Source organism: Lynx rufus, unplaced genomic scaffold (genome assembly GCF_022079265.1).
Source record: "Lynx rufus isolate CCGP_SWC_20201006 ecotype Redwood Valley unplaced genomic scaffold, mLynRuf1.p SCAF_1, whole genome shotgun sequence".
Taxonomy (NCBI): domain Eukaryota; kingdom Metazoa; phylum Chordata; class Mammalia; order Carnivora; family Felidae; genus Lynx; species Lynx rufus.
In genome coordinates, this window is record NW_025814823.1 from 156,610,305 (window position 1) to 156,632,238 (window position 21,934).

General features: G+C 37.4%; 1 protein-coding gene across 4 annotated transcripts in view; it reads left to right on the forward strand.

Annotated features, from left to right (window-relative positions):
- The first annotated feature begins 4,149 nt into the window (after window positions 1–4,149).
- Window positions 4,150–21,934, forward strand: part of SLF1 (SMC5-SMC6 complex localization factor 1) — an 83,521-nt gene continuing 65,736 nt past the window's right edge. For 3 of the 4 annotated variants that reach the window (XM_047089048.1, XM_047089060.1, XM_047089052.1), the window contains exons 1-4: window positions 4,150–4,235; window positions 15,446–15,559; window positions 15,942–16,017; window positions 17,118–17,358. In XM_047089048.1, coding sequence (XP_046945004.1) covers window positions 15,446–15,559; window positions 15,942–16,017; window positions 17,118–17,358 — 431 coding nt within the window. In that variant the 5' untranslated portion in view covers window positions 4,150–4,235. Of the gene's footprint in view, window positions 4,236–14,925; window positions 15,030–15,445; window positions 15,560–15,941; window positions 16,018–17,117; window positions 17,359–21,934 lie in introns of those variants that run through there. The other variant, XM_047089051.1, reaches the window with a different exon arrangement.

Sequence of the window (21,934 nt, forward strand, 5' to 3'; positions counted from 1 at the left end):
TAGTTGCTCAGAGTCACAGACATCAGTAAGGGGCAGGAGCCACGGAGACCAGGAGTAGAAGACCTCACGGCTTCAGAGAATCCCCACCCCCAGCCAAACCTGAATCCCCAACAGCATCTCAGCTAGGTGCCAGTGCCCAGCCCCCACCCTGTCGGAACAAAGAGCTTCTAAACCAATCCCCACACTACTGATGTGAATCCATGTCCTCTCAGGGAGAAGCCCCAGAAACGGAGTGCTAGATGGACCCTTAGAGTCCCCTCCCACCTCTGGCTGGGCCTGAGCCCTGAGTCTCAGCCATCCATTCACTAAGAAGGACAGGACTACCCCCTAACCAGGTAAGCAGATTGGGGGTAGATTGGGGGTAATAGGCAGGTGCTGGACTGGGGCTGGAGTAGAATAATGGACAATTTTTCATTTATTTTTAGTTGATTTGTATAGTCTCTAATTTTTAATCTATAACACATGAGGGTGGGTTTAAATGATCTATAAGGTCCCTTCAGCTGTAAAATCCTCTGACTTTAGCTGACTCCCAAGTATTACTCTGAGTATTTGAGAAATGATCCTCAGAGAAGTAAATTTCCCTTTGTGTATACACCTAGTTAGTAGATGAGCCAGGATTAAAATCCAGATAGAGGCAGTATAGCAAAGTGGGTAAGGTAGTGGCCTCTGAAGCGAGCAATGGTTCAAATCACAGCTCTGGCACCTGATGAGTATGGTAACCTAGGACCATTTGCAAGCTTATCTTTGCTTTAGTTTTCTCATCTGTAAAAGCAGGGTAATAATACTCTCTATATACTTCGGATATATATATAAAATAGAAATATATCCTTCGGATATAGGATAAAATAGAACACTGCATAGCAGAGTGTAAACAACAACAAATATTAGGTATTCTCTTATCTCCCATCTCACTGTCCCATTTTCTTTGCAAGGGACCACATTGCCTTTTAAGGATGAGTGTGGAGTGGACATTACATTTCAGCATCAAAGTGAGTTTCGATAAATAAGTATGTGGTAAGACCCTTTTAAAAAAAATGCATGTACAAATACTTCTCTGTGGATAAAGAACATTTTGAAAAGCAATCACTCCTTCAGTAAATGTTTACTGACCCCTACCCTATGCCAGGCACTGTGCTAAATGCTGAATATGGGATAATGGACAAAAGATACAGTCTCAATCTTCATAGCAGTAACATTGGATTGAAAACAAACACCTGAGATCTACATATGAACTACGCAAAGCAAATACCTTTCACACAGTGAAGTTAATACAATGTAATAAAATGAACATTAGTATTTGAGACTAGCTGTACATATATACTTGTGTTTATAAAATAGGATATTCTTTATAACTAAGTTCTATGTTATTTATAATATTGGTCATTTCAATGAAATTTTAGTAAATTCCCTTACAATTAGGCTACTTCTTCGCTACATAAAATAGAATACTGGAACGGGTATGTTTAATTAAGGATACTCTCTTAAAATGTGTGATAAGCACCATCTGTCTGAGGGTTACATGAATGAAATGTAACAGTTTTGCTAATAACCAATAAATAGCAATTCTTTTTTTTTTTTAATTTTTTTTTCAACGTTTATTTATTTTTGGGACAGAGAGAGACAGAGCATGAACGGGCGAGGGGCAGAGAGAGAGGGAGACACAGAATCGGAAACGGGCTCCAGGCTCTGAGCCATCAGCCCAGAGCCCGACGCGGGGCTCGAACTCACGGACCGCGAGATCGTGACCTGGCTGAAGTCGGACGCTTAACCGACTGCGCCACCCAGGCGCCCCAATAAATAGCAATTCTTTACAGGGCATTACAAAGTTCAATTTTATGAAGTTTGTGCTCATTCATTTTCTCTTTTTTAAAAAAAAAAATTTTTAATGTTTATTTTTTAGAGAGAGAGAGAGAGAGAGCACACACACGTGAGTGGGGGAGGAGCAGAGAGAGAGGGGGACACAGAATCTGAAGCAGTCTCCAGGCTCTGAGCTGTCAGCACAGAGCCCCATGTGGGGCTCTAACTCACGAACAATGAGATCATGACCTGAGCCGAAGTCGGATGCTTAACTGGCTGAGCCACCCAGGCGCCCCTCATTTTTCTTTTTCTTCATGTGGGGGGGGGGGGGGAATGTGTGTGTGTGTGGTGGGGGGAGAGAGGGAGATAGAGACAGAGAAAGAGAGGAAGCACCTGTCTAAAAAGACAGCTGATATTCTGGAGTTAGTCATCTATATCCTGATGGTCTTTAGATTATTTACATTTGTTTGAGTTAGGAAGCTAAAAGAGGCCAAGAATCAACATAGAAAAGAAGCCGGATTATTCATATGACAAAGGTACTTCATGGTGATACCTTAAATCCTTAACACATTCCTTAATCTTTAATACTTTAACTTAACCCATTAACACATCCCTAAAATCTCTTTATACTCCAGTTTTGCTATCCCTCTGACTTCTGAATGTGACATACTGTCTATCCAATTTTACGTGAGAATAAAAAGAATGATTCTGTTATAGTTATTTATGAGTATAAAGCACAGTAAAAAGAGCCCAAGTTTAGGTGTCATGTAGACTGTTCAAATCTCAATTGTGCCATTTGATTATATAATTTGTGGGAATGTTTTTCAGTTTCCGTCACAATGTTTTTGAGTCTCAATAGAAAACGTTGGCAAAACAGGGATAATACGAGTTTTCTTGTAGAATGGTAGTAACTTCAAGGAATGTACCGTGCCTGGCAAACGCTAGCTATTTGTGGTATTAGTCGTTGGCTGTATAAATTTCAAGGACCACAAATCAAGGGCAAGAATACCAAAAGATCACTGCCTGTCTAAAAAGCTAGTTGCTATATTGACACATGTAATTTCCCTTCAATTATTTACAATCCTTTCAAATGGAGAACACAGGTTTAAATAAACATGGTAAAATTGGGACCGAATGAGGATATTATAAAAGTTGGTTGAACTGTGAATCAACAAGGAGATCAGAATATCAGTGTGCTGTCCTAAATATGGTTGCATGACTCTCAAAAGGTAAAAAGGAATTTGGCTGATGCATCGGGGGCTTTTTTTTTTTTAGGGTAATTTCTAGAACTCTTTTGGAACCAGCTGCTTGGGAATAAAAATCAGCTGCCTTTTAGGGGGAAAAGTAATGATTTAAATAGAAGGTGCTGAGGGCAAACTACTTACCTGAAGAAAATGCATACATAAAAGTGAAGTAGCCAAGGTTCCCTAAATGACATATTTCAAACCTTCCACTGAGAGAACACCTTTCCTCACATCATCTCTCCATCGCAAACAATTTTCTCTTTACAATTATTGTGGGTACCTCAGTCTTCAAAAGTCTCCCCAATCCTTCATTACGGAGGAAACCTGGAGCAGAGCAAGAGCACTTCTGTCTGAAGCTACACCTACTTTCTCCCTCGTGATCACAGGTTTCCTAAAGCTAAAACGTACATCTACAGTCCAGGAGCTCATGGTAGTCAGGAAAACAAAGCACCTTCTTACCCAATTCAAACAGCGGCGGGAACGTTTAATTCCAAACATGAACGACTCCCTCATCCCAAACATTTGTAAAAGGTGCAACCCAAGGCAATGGAAACAGCCAGGACAAGGATGGTAAAGTAGCTCTCGAAAATCGAGAGTGACTAAATCCTGCCAATGGGAGAGTAATGACACTCCTTGGATACTGGACGACTCGCTACTACAAATAGCGGTACACATTGTCTTTGGCCTCAGATGGGATTCCGAGGTCGAGTTCCAAGTTGGAGATGGACTGTCCTCGTGGAGAACGGGGTGAGCCGGAATCCCGGGGCCTTTTCCAGCAGCAGCGAGTCAAACGCTTTAGGGCTGGATGCAGACTCCTGGTTCAACCCTCTCCCGCTCACTTCTTGGTCCTGCTAAGATGCCACACCGGGCCCCGACCGGTCGGAACTATCAGCCCCAGGAGGCAACCCAGAAAAATGACTTACCCGTCTCCCACGTCTGACGCACATCTAGCAGAACCTGGCCCACCCGCCAGAACCCAGTCAGGCACCCGCTCGGACCACCCTGACGACGGATAGAGAGCGTCACTGACAACCACCCGGAAATGGTACAATAGCTTCCGGGGCCGCCTAGCGCGCGGCGGGAAATTATTTCCCAGAGCCCGGATTAGTGAGGTAGCGAGTGCTGCAGCGGCAGTCGTCTCCCCTATCACCACCGCCACCCGAGGGAAGCAGCCCAGACTCTCCGGCAGGGAAGGTAAAGGGCCTCAGCTCGGAAGACACAGTGTACCCTGACTCTCTGGGGTTGTTTCCTCATTGCCCCCGAAGTTTCTGCGGCGCCCGACTGTGAGATTGGGAAGGGGCTGGGGTTGAGCGCCGGCGGTGCCCGCTTCTCCTGCCTTCCGCAGCCACCATTCGTTCCCACTAGCCCGGCCTCGCTGAGCTCTGCGCCCGCGTTGGTGGGCTGCGGCCGCAGACCCCGCCCCGCTCCGCCCTTGCCGCGGCTGGGACCGCCGCCGAGAGTCTCCGCAGTGCAGGGCTGAGCGGCTTCCCCCACCTCCTGTTTGCGCAGCTCGGCTGGTCGATCTTCTGCCAGGAAGGCGCTAGGCCACCCGCGTCTCTCGTTTCCATAGAACCGACTGGGACGCCTCTCGCTGAGTCTCTTGGCTGCTTTCCATAATTTAGCGTCAGTGCAGGTGGCTCGGATCCCCCTGGCCCACCTACCAGTGACGGGGAAAGTGGTGCCATTCTTTTCTCCCTGGTAGAATTTTTTAACATAACCAAATGGTAATGATCGTGTATTTGCGGCTACTGTATGCCTTTAAACATACGCACACACTTTTCCTAAAAGAAGGGTGTACGTTCCTGGAGGTTATAATTTCTTAGCTGCCTGAGTCTGGGAACAAGACTAATCATTTTCACATTTCCTCCCACTTCCAAAGTGTCTGATTAAATATTGAAAAAAAATTTTTTTGGTTTGTCTCAGATACTTCCTGTCAGGATTTGACCCAGGAATTAGATGGAGCCTGATTTTTGGACGTCACCAGCTCTTTTTTGACAAATGACTATCCTGTCCCCCTCCCCAATTTTTTTTTTTCGTTGAGACTTTAGGTATGAACATTTAAATTGAATTTACAGTAGACGTGTGACGACAGAGTGCCTAGTGAACTTTTTGGTTTATGTTAAGTTATGCCTCAGTACCTAGAAGTATCTATTGATATGCAAGGTGTTCTCGTTTTAGGAACTTTTGATAACCTGTATTGCAGGTGTTCAGTACATAAGTTGAATGTCGGGGGTGTATTTTTATGTCTAACTTGATTATATCTGATTTAAAGAGTATTGTTAATTTAAATAAATCAGGATGTTTTAAACACTTGAAGTTATAAATTACTGTGAAGACCATTAGCCTTCAAGTAATGCAGATAAGCCCCTTTTAGATCTGTTTTCTAAGTAACGATTTTTTTTTTTTTGCCTGTTGACTTAGGTTCAATTGTATGATGTAATATTTTCTTCCTTAAAGCAGAAAGCATAGTCATGTGAAACAGTCTTTGAAACAGTGGTTAAATGTGGCTACCTTTCATCAAAATTCATACCTCTTATGACTTCATAATAGTATCCAAAATTTTCACGGAAATGTTTTTCTTTTTTTAACCAATAGTATAGCTTTATTAACTAAAGAGTATTTTTCTTATTAATTCTAAGGTAATCTTTTCATTGCTTAAACACTTTTTAAAATGAACAATTGCGTATAGACTGAATAATAAAACCTAAAGTACAGAATCCTCTTTCTCAATAAGACAACTATAATGAAATATGTAACTCTTGTAATTGTCCATAAATATGCTAATGGAAAACATATCCTGCACAATGTATTATGTACTCTTTCTAACCTTCTAAGGACATCTTATTGCTTAAAAGTAAAGTCTCCCTGAAACTTTTTTTAAGTTATTTTTTAGAGGTTTATTGATTTTGAGAGAGTGAGAGCATGAGCAGGGGGCAGCGCAGAGAGAGGGAGAGAGAACCTCAAACAGGTTCCATATTGTCAGTGCAGAGCCCGATGTGGGGCTCCAACTCAAGAACTACAAATCATGATATAAGCTGAAACAAGGAGTTGGACACTTAACCAACTGAGCCACCCAGGCGCCCCAAAATATCCCTGAAGCTTTTTTTTAATGTTTATTTTTGAGAGAGGGAGAGAGAGAGAGAGAGCGCTCGTGCACAGGTGGGCAAGAGGCAGAGAGGGAGACACAATCTGAAGCAGGCTCTCAGCTGTCAGCACAGAGCGCAACATGGGCCAAAGTCAGATGCTTAACGGACTGAGCCACCCAGGTGCCCCTCCCTGAAACTTTTAGGTTGACTTAGTTTTTACTTTCTTTGTATCAAAATTACTTTGAAATAGGGTGTTTCCTTGTTCTTGATGGAGAAAAGCCCATATGAATTAGTCTAGTAATTAATTCATCTGAGATCCATTTTGAAAAGAAAATAATAAAAATTTACTTTTTCGTAATAAAAAAATGGCACTCTTTAGATTGTTCCTAGAAATGCGTTGAAATTTTAGACATTAGTGTTATTTTTTTAATTATGTTTACATATTTTCAGTAATACTATTCATTTAAATATCTCCTCACCCTCATAGTAGATTCCTTTTCCTGCAGTATATTTTTCTCTTGTACTAGCTAAAAATAGGTTAATTTGTAAAATTATAATGTGGTTAAAAGTATTAGGCTAAATTCTGAAATTTAAGTTCGTGGTATTGTAGAAAAGGCGTTTAGAAACAGAAACAGGCACATCTTTGAACCAAACCTTGGTTTCACCATTTTGCTAGCTGTGTACCCTTGAGCTAGTTTCTTAATTGCTAAGATTCTCTAGTATTCTCATCCGTATAAGAAGGGTAAACAGCACTTAAATTGTCAATAAGGGAAGGAACTAACATGAAGTATACAGACTATAGTTAGGTCCTCATTAAGAGTGAACTCTTGCTTGTTTAACTTTATATCTTATGCTTCTACTAAGTAATTAATACAAAGTTCCTAGTGTACTTAAAGCAGATTTGACTTTCATCCCCCATAGCTAGCCAACATAGACGGTCTATCCATTCTTTTTTCCCTGAACATGGCCCCTCTTGTCCATCTTGTTTCCTTAAGGGTGGCTTTATCCATAAAAGTAGCATCTCCAGTGCACTTGTTCCTTGTATGGTACTGGATAGATAGAATATCTCCATAAGTCCTCTTAGCCTGCCATTTCTTCCTCACCAGAGTCATTCTGCTGCAACTTCATTTGCTCCCTCTTCTGCTAAATTTACCGTCAAAAAGACTGAGTATGACTGCTCCTTTCCCAAGTAATGCCATTGGAATAAGAGTATGCCTTCGGTCTCACCACTGGAGACCTATACACACTGGAGGCAAATACACACAAGCACACATATTTTGTATCTTTAAAGGAAGAGGCAGGAATGGACACTACATCTTTAAGAAAAAAATTCCAAAGGCCAGCTGAATGAAATTAAAAAAGGCCTAATTTGGCTCTTAGGCCAAGAGGGTACATACAGAATTCCTAAATTTTGCTTGATGTTACCGCATTCAGAGCCAAACAGTAATCTACTCACTATGAATACAGTGATTTGTATATACCTTTTGTGATACTGGTTAAAACAGAGATCCAACCCTTTGACCCTTTTTCACTTATTTGCTTTCCCTGTTAAACGCTTTAGGTAGGAGAAACCATGAAAATCTTAAAACTCTTGACAAAGCAGCAATATTGATTGCATTTAAGACTTGGTATATCCTTTCCAGAAAAGGGAAGTTTAGAAGTGATTTTCTTTAGTAGATTTAAAATCAAAAGAGAGGTAGGTTTAAAAGCAAAATAGTTCCCTAGAATAACATTAAGAAACTTTAGTTTTCAGTTTTCAGTTACTTACTGGTTGCCTTGAAAGGATGAAGAATATTCACTGGCATGGAAAAATGAACATGATAATATTTTAAATAAAACTTAAAATACAGAACTATATCATCTCAGTTTTGTTTATATATATATATATGTTATTTTTTCACGTACATAAACTTTTAAGTAAATCCTTTATCTTAATTATTAGCATACAACTTAAAGGATGCATTATGGTTGATCATAAAATCAATGTAATCAGAGGATCAGATGTTTATGCTTATTTTTCTACCACAAACTTTGTTGAGCATCCCTGCGCATTTTTTGCAGCACTTTATTCTTTCACTCAGTGGTTTACACCCTGGTTTTTTATCCTCCCTCCTGAACCAGACCTTTGCATTCAACTGTATTCCTATTGTATTGCCTCTACTTCTCCCTGACTTCTCTTTTCTATACACTCGGTCATATTCTTCAGTTATGTTCTAGCTATGTGTCATTGTAAAGAATTCATAGACCCTAAAAAGCTAGTACATAATAAAATGTTCTTAATTATGATGAGTGCTATAGGTTTATTTGCATTTCCAACCAACACCAACTGCACAGGAATTTCAGGCATCAGGGATAGGCCCATGTGGGAGATATTTTGGGAAAGTCCACACCACAGAGACAGTTGCTTTCTCTGCATAAATGCCAGCTCTGTTCACAATCATTATCTGCTTAGTTGTGTGTATTATATGGTTCAAGGTAAGTAACTATTTTTTTAAATACTATGTTTAAAAAAATTATTACAAAAGTATTTTCTTGTAACTAAGAATCTAGCGTGTAATTTTTCACTTTTTGACGGTAAAGATAAAACCTTTAACTTTAAATAAATGCTCTCTGTTTTCTCTTCTTTTTGTTGTGTTAGGATAGTAGCTTCTGTGTGAATGCTTGAAGGGCCACTCCCTACAAGTTCTAGAAAAAGCTATCATTTCCTTAGAAATACCAATGATAGAATTATATTGCAGCATGTTTACTTACTTTCTTGCACTGGAAGACATCTGGCAGTTAGCCCTTTATCCTCCGTACCCCAGAACATATCACCCACATAAAACTTGACCCTTCTTATAAGGACTTTGAATTATTTGAGTCATTAGTAGTTATTAAACCAGTATTATATAATCCTCTCTTTGGGCTTATTGGCATATCAGGCTGTTGTTTCTTGTTTTCTTAATCCTGCAGGGTCATAGGAAGAATCATTAAACCACTGATTTAATAAATATAAATAACACTACTCATGTATCTATAAATGTCTTTTTCTATGTATACAAATATCAATTTTTTCATGTATCTGTATAAATTATATCAGTGATCCAGCCCATAAGTTTGTCATAGGATTATAGTATTAAAAAGCATTGCTAAATCTATTGTAAACTGTTACTTAAACTAGAACACTTGCTAATAGGATGCTACTCGATTAGGTTAATGGAATTTATTTTTATTTTTTTTCATGTTTATTTATTTTCAGAGAGAGAGAGAGAAGGAGGGAGGGGGGGAGAGAGAAAGAGAGAGAGGGGAGAGAATTCCAAGCAGGTTCTGTGTTGTCAGTGTGGAGCCTGATGGGGGGCTGGAACTAACAAACCCCATGAGACCATGACCTGAGCCAGAATTGAGTCTGGATGCTCCATCAGCTGAGCCACCCTGGTGCCCTCGGAATTTGTTTTTAAAAAATTGTGCTAGTTTGTGCCATCGCTAGGATTCACACTTCTGTGAAAGTTTAGCTGATAGCCCCGTTTTTCTGATAAACTTGTAAATAAGTGCCCTGTATTTTTATTTGTTTTTTAACATTAGTATTTGCATAATGTTTGAATCAGGACATGCTGTTATTTCACACTTCCCTTCTTCTTGCTTGTTTAGTTTCAGTTTCATTTTTAATTGTTTTTCAGAGGAAAGAAATTGCTTTAAAAGAGCTTTCCTGATTTCTGTTAAGTAGTTGGTCCTGTTTTCATTTTACTGTGGACTCTTGCTGTGATAGAAAATGCTGTTAAATATACAAAATGGATGTATTTATTCCACTGCAAACAAAGTATTATTTAAGATGAAAAGTTTGCATGATGCACATCCAAGTCATTTAATAATTTATACATCAAAATGTGCGAAAATGCCAATAATCATAAACATTCCGGGGCCCCTGGGTGACTCCGTCAGTAGAGCACTGGACTCTTGATTTTGGCCCTGGTGATGATCTCATGGTCGTGGCATGGAGCCCAGCGTCTGGCTCCATGCGGAGTGTGGAGCTTGCTTGGGATTCTCTCTCTCTCCTCTGCCCTTCTCCCCAACTTGCATGCTGTCTCTTTCTCTAAATAAACATTAAAAAATAATAATAAACATTCCAATTATAGAATAGCTGTTAATTAACCTGATCGAAAAGAGGAATATAGTATTTTTCCCCCTTGTAGTTCTATATAACATCTAGTTCTCAGGAAGCAGAAGAATAAAATTTAAAGGACAATCTTTAAATAGAACATTCTGGATAATAATGTTACAGTGATTTTGTATTCATTGCTTTCCGTATATATATTCTGATTATTTAACAGTCTATATATGTCAATATTTTAGAAAAGCCAGATGAGCAAAATTTTAGGTTTTTAAAGCTAATCAGCCTCTCTTTTGGCAACATTTCTTCGAATAGCCTACTAAATAGCTTTTTGAATCTTTAAAATACATAAACAAAATAAATGTAGTAGGTAATATAAATATGACTAAAACACTTGTGTTCATCTGATAAAAGTGGCTCTCAAGAAATATAAAAAGTTAGATTGCTTTTCCACTAGAATACCGAGATGATCTTCACCAGTATTTTGAATCTCACTTACCTAATATTTGTTAAAGGACCTACCATTTTCTTTTTGTTTGTTTTAATTCTTTTTTATTATTCTTTGGGGGGCACCTGAGTGGCTCAGTTGGTTAAGCATCTGACTTTGGCTCACGTCATGCTCTCTTAGTCCATGAGTTAGAGCCCTGTGCCTGGCTCTGCCCTGACAGCTCAGAACCTGGAGCCTGCTTGGGATTTTGTGTCTCCCTCTCTGCCCTTCCCCTGCTCTTTCTCTCTCTCTCTTTCTAAAATAAACATTAAAAAAAAAAAAGAAAATACCAAGATGATCTTCACTGGTGTGTTGAATTTCACTTACCTAGTATTTCTTTTTTTTTTTTAGTTTTTTTTTTTTTTTAACGTCTATTTATTTTTGAGAGACGGAGAGAGAGACCACAAGGAGGGGAGGAGCAGAGAGAGAGGGAGGCGCAGAATCCAAACCAGGCTCCAGGCTTCAAGCTGCCAGCACAGAGCTCAACGTGGGGCTTGAACTCATGGACCGTGAGATCATGACCTGAGCTGAAGTTGGCCATTCAACCAACTGAGCCACCCGGACACCCCACTTACCTAGTATTTCTTAAAGGACCTACCATTTTCTTTTTTGCTTGTTTTTTTAATTGTTTTTTTAATTCTTTTTTAATGTTTTTATTTAAATTTCAGTTAACACAGTGTAATATTGGTTTCAGGCGTACGGTATAATGATTTAGCACTTCCTTACAACACCTGATGTTCATCACAAGTGCACTCCTTATTCCCTATCACCTATTTAATCCATCCCCCACTCCTTTCCCCTGTGGTAACCATCATTTTGCTCTGTATAGTTAAGAGTCTGTTTTTTGGTATGCCTCCCTCTCTCTCTCTCTCTTTTTTTTTTTTTTTTACTTTGCTCATTTTTGTTTCTTAAATTACATCGATGAGTGAAATCATATGGTATTTGTTGGTCTCTGACTTATTTCACTTAGCATAGTACTCTCTAGCTCCACCTATGTTGTTGCAAATGGCATTCTTTTTTACGGCCGAGTAATATTCCATTGTATATATACCACATCTTTATCCATTCATCAGTCTATGTACACTTGGGCTGTTTCCATAATTTGGCTATTATAGACAATGCTGCTATAAACATTGGGGTACATTTATCCCCAATAAAAAATTAGTATATATATTTTTTTATTCTTCGGGTAAATATCTACTATTGCAATTGCTGGATCATAGGGTAGGTCTATTTTTTACTTTTTGAGGAACCTCTATACTGTTGTCCAGAGTGACTGCACCAGTTTGCATTCTCACCAACAGTGCAAGAGGGTTCTGCTTTCTCCACATCCTCACCAACAGCTGTTGTTTCTCATATTGTTGATTTTAGCCATTCTGTCCCGTGTGAGGTGATATCTTATAGTTTTGATTTGTATTTCCTTAATGATCAGTGATGTTGAGCATCTTTTCATGTGTCTCTTGGCCATCTGGATGTGTTCTTTAGGAAAATGTCTATCATGTCTTCTGCCCATTTTCTAATTAGATTATTTGGGTTTTTTTGCATGTTGAGTTCTATAAATTCTTGATATATTTTGGATACTAACCCTTTATCAGATATTTCATTTGCAAATGTCTTCTCCCGTTCCTAAATTGCCTTAGTTTTATTGATTGTTTACTTTTCTGTGCAGAAGCTAATTTTGATGAAGTCCCAATAATTTATTTTTGCTTTTGTCCCTTGCCTCAAGAGACCTATCTAGAAAAAGGTTACTGCCTCTGTTCTCCTCTAGGGTTTTTATAGTTTCAGGTCTCACATTTAGGTCTTTCATCCATGCTGAATTTATTTTTGTGTCCTGTGTCAGAAAATGTTCCAGTTTCATTCTTTTGCATGTTGCTGTCCAGTTTTCCCAGCATCATTTGTTGAAGTGACCATCTTTTTCCCATTGGATATTCTTTCCTGGTTTGTCAGAGATTAGTTGACCATGTATTTGTTGATTCATTTCTGACTTTATAGTCTGTTCCACTGATGTGTCTATTTTTGTGCCAGTACTATACTGTTTTGATCACGACAGCTTTATAATATAACTTAAGTCTGGAACTGTGAAGCCTCCAGCTTTGCTTTCTTTTTCAAGGAGGACCTATCATTTTTTAAAGGAAATTTGCCTGAAGGATTTATTTATATCCATAGAATTAATAGAAGCAGCATTTCTCCCTACTTGTCATATGCCTTGTAATCCACTTGTGGCTTTATTCTACATGTGTTAATGTGTTCTGCATCAAACTGAGTCATTGTTTCAAGCAGCAGAGCATATTCTTTGTAAAGTTTTTTATATATTACCAGTCTATATAAGTGGATATTATCACTCAGCAGCTATGTCATATATCCCATAAACATGGTTAAAGAGATTTATAAGGAGTTCCTTCTGCAAGAAGCCACTTATAATTTACTTAGTGTTGGTTGTATTTTCATGAGTGGTTTTTCATATGATAACAAGCCCTGTTTTGTGCATTTTACAATTTTGTACCAGAACCTTTTAACTTTAAAAAAAATGTTTCATTGAGGAACCTTATCCTTAGAGACACATTCTTTATGTTAAGTATCTTGATTTTTAGGATTTTAAAGGGTTAATGCATTACATCCCTTTCCCTCTTTTGGAGCCACTAGAGAAATAAGAAAATTCATTATTTTGGGGCCAAAATACCAGCTTTTTTACTGATTAAAAATTGGTTTGGAAGAGTTAGCTTTGTGTAATTCAAGTGTGCTTCTTAATACATAATCTCAGAATTCATTTACCCACCACACTGCAGGATTACTACTGGCAGTTTCTTGGGACATGTCAGAAAGCATTAATAGGAACTTGTCTTTGCAAGAGGGTGGTCCAGCAAAGCATACATATCCAGTTAGTTCTCTCAGGTAACTTCTCCTCCCAAAGCAAGGAGTGATGAAGGGTAGAGAGAAACCAGGCTTATTTCCAGCTGAAGTTCTTCCTCTTAGAAACCTTAAGCAAAAAAAATGAAGCTTCACTCATAACCCTGAATAGTGCTTTTAATTGTTCACAGTGAGACTTTCTTTCAGGTTTTACTCAAGAATGAATCTCAACTTTTACTTAAATACATATATGTATGTATAGTTCATATATATTTGGTACCTATATACGTTTGGTCTTTGACAGTAGACTTTCTATAAAGAACACTTATACTCGTCTTGTTCTATGTAACACTTGTCACCAGCTGTCTGTTACTATTCCTGGCCTCAAACAGGTATAATTTTTTAGTTTCCTTTTAATTGTCTTTAAAGGGTCAGCTGCTTTTGCTCTACGGCATTAATTAAACACTAATTTAGAGCCATAGTGACATAATTGTTAGAGAAATGAAAAATTACCAATTTCTCTAGTCCCTGCTTTCTTCATCTATAAAGAGTAGATTTTTCTATATGATACTATCTAGTTCTGAAGTTCTGATGTCATGTAAACAAACAAAATTCTGTATTCTGATTAAAAATACTGTGAGGGCGCCTGAGTGTCTCAGCAGGTAAAGCATCTGACTCTTGATCTCAGCTAAGGTCTCAGAGTTTCTGAGTTCAAGCCCCACATTGGTCTCAGTGCTGGCAGCACAGAGCCTGCCTGGGATCCTCTCTCTCCCTGACCCTCCCTGCTTGTTCTCTCTCTCTCTCTCAAAATAAGTAAATTAACTTTTTTAAAAAAACATTTAAAAAAATAAATAAAAATACAGTGAGGTGTAATCTTTTTTGCTTAATAAATGTGCCTCTTCAAAAAAAAATGTTTTATGAATAACATTTAAATGTAGATTAAGGTTCCTATTAAATGTAGATTAAGGTTCCTATTAAAATTAAGGTTCCTATTAAGGTTCCTATTAAAATTAAGGTTCCTATTAAAATGTAGATTAAGGGGCGCCTGGGTGGCTCAGTTGGTTAAGCATCCGACTTGGGGGGGGGGCCAGGTCATGACCTCACAGTTGGTGAGTTCGAGCCCCACATCGGGCTCTGTGCTGATGGCTCGGAGCCTGGAGCCTGCTTCAGATTCTGTGTCTCCCTCTCTCTCTGCCCCTCCCCTGCTCTGTCTCTCTCTCTCAAAAATAAATAAACATAAAAAAAATAAGTAAAATAAACTTGAAAACTGATTTTTTTTTTCAGTTTATTTTGTAGGTGATGAAACTAACATATAGCCGAGTTAAGAAATGTATATTGGGAATAGAATCCAGGTTCATTATATGTACCTACTATACTAAGTTACTTGGTGTAAATGATGTGGGACCATAAGTTTTATCATCTCTACTTACTTACACATACTCTCAATATATATCCATAAGCACCTTAAAAATTGTTATAAGGTAAGATTAGGTTTCATTGTCCATATTGTACTTGTTGCATAAGACCTTAACAAAAAGAGTGCTTTTAAAAAAAGCTAGTATTATTATACTAATATTGTTTAAATATCCCCTTCTGAAGAATTGTATTCATTCATCAGTGTTTTAGTGTCAAGTGATGTTCTGATGGAAACTTTCAGTGTTCAAGATAGAAAAAAAAATCTATTTACTGTTGTATTTTGAGAAGATAACTTTATAAACCAATTTCTATTGAACATAAGCAATCTTAACAGTGGTATTGACAATATAACCTTAGATGTTTAATTCTTTTTATGTTTAAGTTTTATTTTTTTTATTTTTGCACTCATAGTTAAAAAAATAATGTCAATCCTGTGAATAATATCTTTAACATATTTTATCTTTATGTGTATATATGTTAGATGGAAGATGGTGCTCCAAAGCATATCATCCAGATGACGGGATTTAAGATGGAAGAAAAGGAAGCTCTAGGCAAATTGCTTTTAAAACTAGATTGCACTTTTATTAAGAGTGAGGTGAGTACAGAAACTTACCAACTATTTAAAATAGAATTGAAGGGGCGCCTGGGTGGCGCAGTTGGTTAAGCGTCCGACTTCAGCCAGGTCACGATCTCGCGGTCCGGGAGTTCGAGCCCCGCGTCAGGCTCTGGGCTGATGGCTCAGAGCCTGGAGCCTGTTTCCGATTCTGTGTCTCCCTCTCTCTCTGCCCCTCCCCCGTTCATGCTCTGTCTCTCTCTGTCCCAAAAATAAATAAAAACGTTGAATAAAATAGAATTGAAAAATAATATTGGCCTAAGAATGATAAAATGTCCTCCTGATATTATAAGAATAAAATAAGTGTGCTATAAAAGAAATCTTACCTTAGTAACGTTTCTTCACTTGGATTTTTTTCTTCCAGAAATACAAAAATTGTACACATCTTATAGCTGAACGCTTGTGTAAAAGTGAAAAGTTTTTAGCAGCTTGTGCAGCAGGTAAATTAACTACTTTCCTCCTTGAATGAAAATCTTCATGTGAAAAAAGAAGTACCTTCATCACCAAAAGATAGTATGCTTATTATATCAAATAAATGTGGTTTTTCCTGATATTTTTCTGAAAATATGTTATAATTTTTTTTGTTTTATTTTTCTAAGGAAAACTTTGTAACACACGAAAATGTATCAAAGAGGCAGAAATCCTTAACTTTACCAAAGACTTAGTGTCTTACATAAATGTTTTATGTCAGAAAAAAAAAAATTAACAAAGAAGATAGGCACGAATCTTCAGTGAACTGTTCTAGTCAAGTTTTCTTTGATCTGTCGTTGAAAAGAGACTTTGTTCTCCTTCTACTGCCTCTGTTCCCACCCATGCTATGAAGCAATGATCACGCTGTTTTGTTTTTCTAAGATTTTAAATTCCATAAGTCCAACTTGGGATTTAGTGTCCTCCCTTCTATCTTTGTCATCCTTGATGTTCCTTTTATTGTTTCTTTTACTGTGATTGATCTGGCATGTCAGCAGTCCACTAATTTTCAGAAAAAAATTATATATAATGCCAGTAAATTTATTATTTTTTAGAGTAACTCACCAAAAGGATACTTGGATTTATTTTTATATCTGAAAATGAAAACCTATACTGTCCATGCTGTTGAAAACAATTATTGATGCCCAGTTAAAGAAGGTGCAAGAGTGTTTGTAAATTTCTTTTACAAAGTGTAACATTGCTGTAAACATCATTGCAAAAGTTATTAGCATAGGAGGAAAAATACAAATCTCAGCCAAATTGGTGAATAGTAACAGTAGACATAATTTAAGTAATACCACATGTATTTTATTAAGCCTTGGGTTTGTATTTTCTTCAGTAATGTTTTTAGACTTAGAATTATTATGGGAAAAATTACATACAATGTTCAGTGACATTGTAACCCTCTACCAAAAATTTGGGGAAATAAACATAATTCAAAGATCGTGTTGGCAACATAGCCTAAAGGTCTCATGTTGAAAAAGGTCAAACTTTATTTGATTTTTAGTCCTTATTGTTTACCATTCATTAGAACCAAAATTATTTTGTGACTGACAGTTGATTTGCTTTCTAGGAAAGTGGGTACTAACTAAGGACTACATAATTCATAGTGCCAAAAGTGGCAGATGGCTTGATGAAACAACTTATGAATGGGGCTATAAAATTGAAAAAGACTCTCATTATTCACCTCAAATGCAATCGGCACCTAAAAGATGGCGTGAAGAGCTGAAACGCACTGGTGCTCCAGGAGCCTTCCATAGATGGAAAGTTGTCCTCCTTGTTAGAGCTGATAAACGAAGTGATTCTCTTGTAAGGTAAAATGAGTTCAATCTCATGAAAGCTAAAGCAATGAACAAAAAAAAACAATTTTGGTTTGCATGAATACCTTTTTGAATTTCTTTGAAATTTGTGATTTAGTCCAATTGAGCCATGATGATTTACTCTTTAAACTCAGAGTTAAGTCATTCTGTACATTTAAGTATATGTGTCTACTAGAACAAAATCTATTTTATAGTATTGATTTAGATTACTCTTGGGGTTTCTGTTTAACTTTCCATGTTATTTGTTTTGGGTAACTTAAGCAAAATAAAACTTAAAAGATTTTGATTTTAGTTTTGAAGCAATTTAAATTTTTATAAGTATTACCGAGGCTTTTTCTGGGTCTATATAGTGCAGGCTTCATGGTTCATACTGTTTCCTTTGTTTCTTCCTGTTTTTTACATCGTATTTTTAAAAGTCTTCTGAGTAAACTGTATTCTGGGACTGTGATAACTGTTAGGGGTGATGCAAGGGCCTTTTGTCACCTGTACAGAAGTTTTATTTATAGGTAAGTAAAATGTATACATTTTAAGTATACATTTTGATGAATTTGGACAAATTTATATACCCATGTTTCCCCACACCCACACCACTGTCAAGATCTGTAACAATTATGTAATTCTATAATGTTCCCTTGTGTCATTGCACATTTAATTTTGCCCCACCACTGTAAGACAACCATTAACTTCCTTTGTGTCACCCACCACACATTAAATTTGTCTTTTTTTTTTTTAAGTTCATGTGAATGGAATTCTGTATATACTCCTTTGATATAGTTTCATTTGCTTAACTCATTATTTTTGAGATTCATCCAGGTTATTGTATCATCCAGGTTCATTACTTTTTGTTGCTTAGTAGTATTTCACTTAGCAGATGTATTGCTGTTTATTCACCCATTGATAGACATTTGTTTTTTGTCTTTGTTTTTGTTTTTTTCATTTGTGCTAATATAAACAAAGCTGCCATGAACATTTGAGTACAAGTCTTCATGTATATTTGTTTTTATCTCTCTTGGGTAAATACCAAGAACGAAATTGCTGACTGAGATGGCAGTTGTATATTTAACATTATAGGAAAATGCCAAACTATTTTCTGAAGTTGTGTAAGATTTCAGTTGCTGTGCATTTACTTTGACACTGTTGTCCAAATATCACTTGACTGTAGTTGTGTATTTCTGGGCTTTTTACTCCACTGGTGCCTGTGTCTGCCTTATACCAAAAACATACAGTTTTGGTTCCTGTAGCTTTATAATGAGTCATGAAGTCAGGTGGAGCGAGTCCTCCAAATTTGTCTTACTCAAAATGTTTTTGGTGATTCTGGAATATTTATTTCCTTATACATTTTAGAACCACCTTGTCAATTCCTACAAAAAAAAAAAAACAGCTGGGATTCTGATTAGGATTTTATTGGATCTATAGGTCAAATTGGGAAGAATTGAGATCTTAACAATACTGAGTTGTCCTACCTATATACACCATATCTCTCCAAGTCTTTGATTCTGTCATTAAGGTATTACAGTTTTCATGATATAAATATTGAACATATGCTGTTGCATCTGTTGAGATAATCAGCATTTTTCCTTTACTCTGTTAATACGGTGAATTATTTTGATTATATGTAATTCCAGTTAGTTACATACAGTGTAGTATTGGTTTCAGGAATAGAATTTAGTTATTCATCACTTACAGATAACACCCAGTGCTCATCCCTACAAGTGCCTTCCTTAGCCCGTTTAGCCCATCCACCCTCCTACTTCCCCTCCAGCACCCCTCAGTTTGTTCTCCTTAGTTAAGAGTCTCTTATGGTTTGCCTCTCCCTATTTTTATCTTAATTTTATTTTCCTTCCCTTCCCCTACGTTAATCTGTTTAGTCTCCTAAATGCCACACACATATGAGTGAAATTATGATATTTGTCTTTCTCTAACTGACTTGCTTTATTTAGCATAATATACTCTAGTTCCATTCATGTCCTTGCAGTGGCAAGATTTCATTCTTTTTAATGGCTGGGTAATATTTCATTGTATGTATTTACCAGATCTTCTTTATCCATTTATCAGTTGATGGACATTTAGTCTCTTTCCATAATGTGACTATTGTTTATAGTGCTGCTATAAATATTGGGGTGCATGTGCCCCTTCAAATCAGTATTTTTGTATCCTTTAGATAAATACCTAGTAGTGTAAGTGTTGGACCATAGCGTGGTTCTAGCTTTAACTTTCTGAGGAACCTCCATACTGTATTCCAGAGTGCCTGCGCCAGTTTGCATTCCCACCAACAGGTAAGCAGGTTCCCCTTTTCCCACATCTTTACCAGTATCTCTTGATTTGAGTTATTAATTTTAGCCATTCCAATAGTTGAGAGGTGGTATCTCATTGTGGTTTTGATTTGTATTTTCTTGATGATGAGTGATGTTGAGCATTTTTTCATGTGGCTGTTAGCCATTTGTATGTCTTCTTCGGAGAAGTATTTATTCATGTCTTCTGCCTATTTCTTTACTGGATTTTTTGGGTTTTTTGGGGTGTTTGATAAGCTCTTTATAGGTTTTGGATACTAATTCTTTACTAGATAATGTCATTTGCAAATATCTTCTCCCATTCTCTAGGCTGACTTTTAGTTTTATGGATTGTTTCCTAGCTGTGCAGAAACTTTTTATCCTGGTGAAGTCCCACTAGTTCATGTTTGCTTTTGTTTTCCTGGCCTCTGGAGATGTGTCTAGTAAGAAGTTGCTACAGCTCTGGTCAAAAAGATGGTTGCCTGTGCTCTCCTGTAGGATTTTGATGGTTTCCTGTCTCACATTTAGGTCTTTGATCCATTTTAAATTTATTTTAGCGTGTGGTATAAGAAAGTGGCTTAATTTCATTCCTTTGCATGTTGCTGTCCAGTTTTCCCAACACTATTTGTTGAAGAGATTATCTTTCCCATTGGATATTCTTTCCTGCTTTGTCGAAGATGAGTTGACCATATAGATGTGGGTGTATTTCCGGGTTTTCTATTCTGTTCCGTGGATCTCTGTGTCTGTTTTTGTGCCAGTGTTATACTGTCTTGATGACTACAGCTTTGTGATGTAACTTGAAGTCTGGAATTGTGATGCCTTCAGCTTTGGTTTTCTTTTTCAACATAACTTTGCTTTTTCAGGTTCTTCTCTGGTTCCATACAAATTTTAGGATTGTTTGCTCTAGCTATGTGAAAAATGATGGGGTGCCTGGGTGGCGCAGTCGGTTAAGCGTCCGACTTCAGCCAGGTCACGATCTCGCGGTCCGGGAGTTCGAGCCCCGCGTCAGGCTGTGGGCTGATGGCTCAGAGCCTGGAGCCTGTTTCCGATTCTGTGTCTCCCTCTCTCTCTGCTCCTCCCCCGTTCATGCTCTGTCTCTCTCTGTCCCAAAAATAAATAAACGTTGAAAAAAAAAAATTAAAAAAAAAAAAGAAAAATGCTGGTGGTATTTTGCACTGGGGATTTGCACTGGTATTTTACACTGGGGATTGCACTGAATGTGTAGAATGCTTTCAGTAGTATAGACATTTTAACAATACTTGCTCTTCTGATTCATAAGCATGGAATGTTCTTCCATTTCTTTGTGTCATCTTCAGTTTCTTTCATAAGTGTTCTATAGTTTTCAGAGTACAGATCTTTTACCTCTTTGGTTGGATTTATTCCTAGTCTTAAGGTTTTTGGTGCAGTTGTAAATGGGATCAATTCCTTAATTTCTCCTTCTGCTGCTTCATTATTGGTGTATAAAATGCAGCAAATTTTCTCACATTGATTTTGTATCCTGCCACTTTGCTGAATTCGTGTATCAGTTCTGGCAATTTTTTGGTGGAGTCTTTCAGGTTTTCCAGATAAAGGATCAAGTCATCTGCAGAGAGTGAGAGTTTGACTTCTTCCTTGCCAGTTTGAATGCCTTTTCTTTTTGTTGTCTGATAGCTGAGGTTAGGATTTCTAGTACTATGTTGAACAACACTGGTGAGAGTGGATGGCCCCTTCTTGTTCCTGACGTTAGGGAGAAAGCTGTTAAGATTTCCCCACTGAGGATGAGAGTAGTTGTTAGTCTTTCTGTTATGGCCTTTATGATGTTGAGATACATTCCTTTTATCCCTGTTTTCTTGAGGGTGTTTACGAATAAAAGGGTGCTGTATTTTGTCAAATGCTTTTTCTGCATCTATTGAGAGGATCATTTGGTTATCGTTTCTTTTATTAATATATGACATTGATTTATGATAATTCTTTTAATGTACTCTTGGACTTGCTAGTATCTTGTAGAGAATTTTGTTTTCATGTACATCAGGGATATTGGTCTGTAATTCTCCTTTTTAGTGACTTCTTTGGTTTTGGAATCAAGGAAATACTGGCCTCCTAGAATGAGTTTGGAAGTTTTCCCTCTGTTTCTGTTTTTTAGAATGGTTTTGAAAAAATAGGTATTATTTCTTTAAATGTTTGGTAGAATTCCCCTGGGAAGTCATCTGGCCCTGGACTCTTGTCTGTTGGGAGATTTTTCATTACTGATTGAATTTCTTTACTGGTTATGGTTCTGTTCAAGAACCAGCTATTAGTTTTATCTATCTGTTCTACCTTTT